Source organism: Galeopterus variegatus, unplaced genomic scaffold (genome assembly GCF_000696425.1).
Source record: "Galeopterus variegatus unplaced genomic scaffold, G_variegatus-3.0.2 Scaffold1832, whole genome shotgun sequence".
Classification (NCBI taxonomy): domain Eukaryota; kingdom Metazoa; phylum Chordata; class Mammalia; order Dermoptera; family Cynocephalidae; genus Galeopterus; species Galeopterus variegatus.
This window is the reverse complement of record NW_007727943.1, coordinates 295756-298180: the sequence shown is the minus strand read 5'-3', so window position 1 is coordinate 298180 and position 2425 is coordinate 295756. Positions and strand designations below refer to the sequence as shown.

General features: G+C 45.6%; 1 protein-coding gene across 1 annotated transcript in view; it reads left to right on the top strand.

Annotated features, from left to right (window-relative positions):
• Nucleotides 1-269: 269 nt before the first annotated feature.
• FYCO1 (FYVE and coiled-coil domain containing 1) overlaps nt 270-2425 on the top strand; it is a 75719-nt gene continuing 73563 nt past the window's right edge. Inside the window, exon 1 of the mRNA XM_008579213.1 lies at nt 270-350. Within this exon, the coding sequence (XP_008577435.1) occupies nt 296-350 (55 nt within the window). The 5' untranslated portion in view covers nt 270-295. The remainder of the gene's footprint in view (nt 351-2425) is intronic.

Below are 2425 nucleotides of genomic sequence, written 5' to 3'. Positions count from 1 at the left end.
CACTCCCTGTGTCTGAATGTAAGTGTCAGACGCTAACTAGAGACTGCCCACAGAGCAAGGCTCACATAGAAAGGTCAAGCCCTCCTGTCAAGGGAAGACACCCAGATAAGGCAACCTTGTGCCCAAAGCATAGTTTTTCTAATACTGTCCTCAAATTGTGTTTGTGACTACTTCCTTTTCCCCATGCAGGAGCTGCCATGGAGTCTGACCACTGCTGACCAGACAGCCACGGAGGGCTGAAGTTCTAAGCCTTTTTCCCAACCCAGGCAGGAGACACCCAGCCAAGAAAGGCACCATGGCTTCCACCAGCGCCGAGAGCCAGCTCCAGAGAATCATCCGAGATTTGCAAGGTATGGTTAGGTGGCTTGATGTACCAAGTTTCGTTTTGAGGGACTTGTGCTGTGCTCTTGCCATTCCCAATTGAAATTCAGCCCTTGCATCTTTGTTCACATTGGGAGTAATTGGAGCCCTCAGGTCAGATCATATTGAAGTATTTGGGGTTCAGATATGCACCCTATGCATAAGGCTGGGTGAGCTTGTCTGGCTCTCCTTCCAGAGCACTGTAAAGCCAGTTTGTAAGCAAAATCATATACCCCTCTCTGGGACGGGATCTTATTTCAATTTGTGTGTATGTGCTTTTTCAAGCTGCCTGCTAAGTATTTGGCTGAATCAGAGACCTCTGGGCTTTGATGAAGTTGGCTCCTTTGGGGAAGAATATTCTCCCTCCCACTGGGCAAGAAGGCCAGATACCTGTCGATCTTGTTTTGCTGCCTCACCTGGTCCTGGCTGGTGGACGGCCCCGTTGCCTGTGGTACACAACAGTTCTGGGCCTGCTGCCTCCTGGACTTCCCTGAGCACAGCATTGCCCAGTGAGAGAGACTGCCACTTGTAGCCCTTGTCTCAGTGGAGAAAGGCAAGGCAGGGGAAGATGCAGCTAAAGCTTAGTAGGCTTGGGAGAGATGGATTAGATTCAGTATTGGCTGCAAATTGCACGTTTCACTCTTTCAGATGATGTCCCAAGGGTTAGAATTTTTGTAAGTTTTCCATCCCCCACTGATCACTGGGGCTGGTCTTGTAAGCCTCTTTGGAACACCAGCACATTTGCTACAACACGATTTGAAGCTAACCACATCCTTCAAGCCTGCAGAGTCCATGGTGACACTTTCCTGACAGACTATTTAGGTCCAGGTTCTTTACTGCTTAGACACAAGGAGCAGTTATCTCTCATACCAAGGTCCATTGTTCTAGTATGGCCACAGTGTAATCCTCATTCTGAACGTCCGAAGTCAACGAGATAAAAATTACTTTCTCAGGCTTATTATGTTCTACTTATAGTGCTTTGAGTCTCTGAGAGCTAATAATTACATGGCATTTTGTGTGCACCAGGCATCGTCCTGCACATGTCTTATAGATAGTAGCTCATTTAGTCTTCACATTTAGTCCTGTGAGGTAGATACCATTATTATTCCCATTTTGCAGATGAGGAAACAGGCACAGAGAGGTTAAGTAACTTACCTAAGGTCACACAGAGCAGAGCCTGGGTTTGCATACCAACAGCCTCGCACCAGTCTATGCTCTTAATCACACTAGTCTACTTTCAGCTAAAATATTAGGTGCTTTTCTTAAAGAAAAAAAAGTGAAAAACTACACAGAGGGACAGAGAAAGTAAAATGACAATCCCTGAGTTTGCCACTGGCCTTTAGGCAGTGTTTTCGTGTTTCAACATCTGGTTATCAAGGATAACTTTGGGACCCAGAGGTCCTTTTAGGAGGGAAGAGAGAGAAAAAGAGGACTCTCGGGTAGCAGAGAGGACTGTCTACGCCGTGTACTGGCTAAATCTAGTCATACCTACATCCTGGGCTGGTCCCAATGTCCTGTGCGTAGCCCACAGAACACTTTGGTGGGAATTCTTAAAAGGCGCCACTTTCTAAAGACCTTTCACATTCATCTTCTGGTAAATGTCTTAATAAGCAGACAGATCTACACCATTACCATGAGAGTGGTGCATCCTTAGCTGAGGCATCCTTGTACAGTACAAAGCCCTCACACCTCTGCAGGGCAGCCCACTCATCCTCTTGGTGATAGTAGTTACAAGGACTTTGGCATGGGGTCAGCTCCTGGCTCCCCCTTTTAACCCTGTAAATGCTGGGCAAATCCCTTTTCCTGTCCAGTTTGCAGTTGCTTCCTTCGTGTGCCAGGTGGGTTTGGTGATAACACCCACTTTCAAGATTGTTGAGAGAATCAAATATGTAATGACTGTAAAGCTAATATTTTTTTTTTTTTTTTTTATATTCATCAAGGATATTGGCCTGTAGTTTTCTTTCTTGGTTATATCTTTATCTGGTTTTGGTATCAGGATGATGTTTGCTTCGTAGAATGTGTTTGGAAGCTTTGCTTCTGTTTCAATCTTTTGGAATAGTTTGTA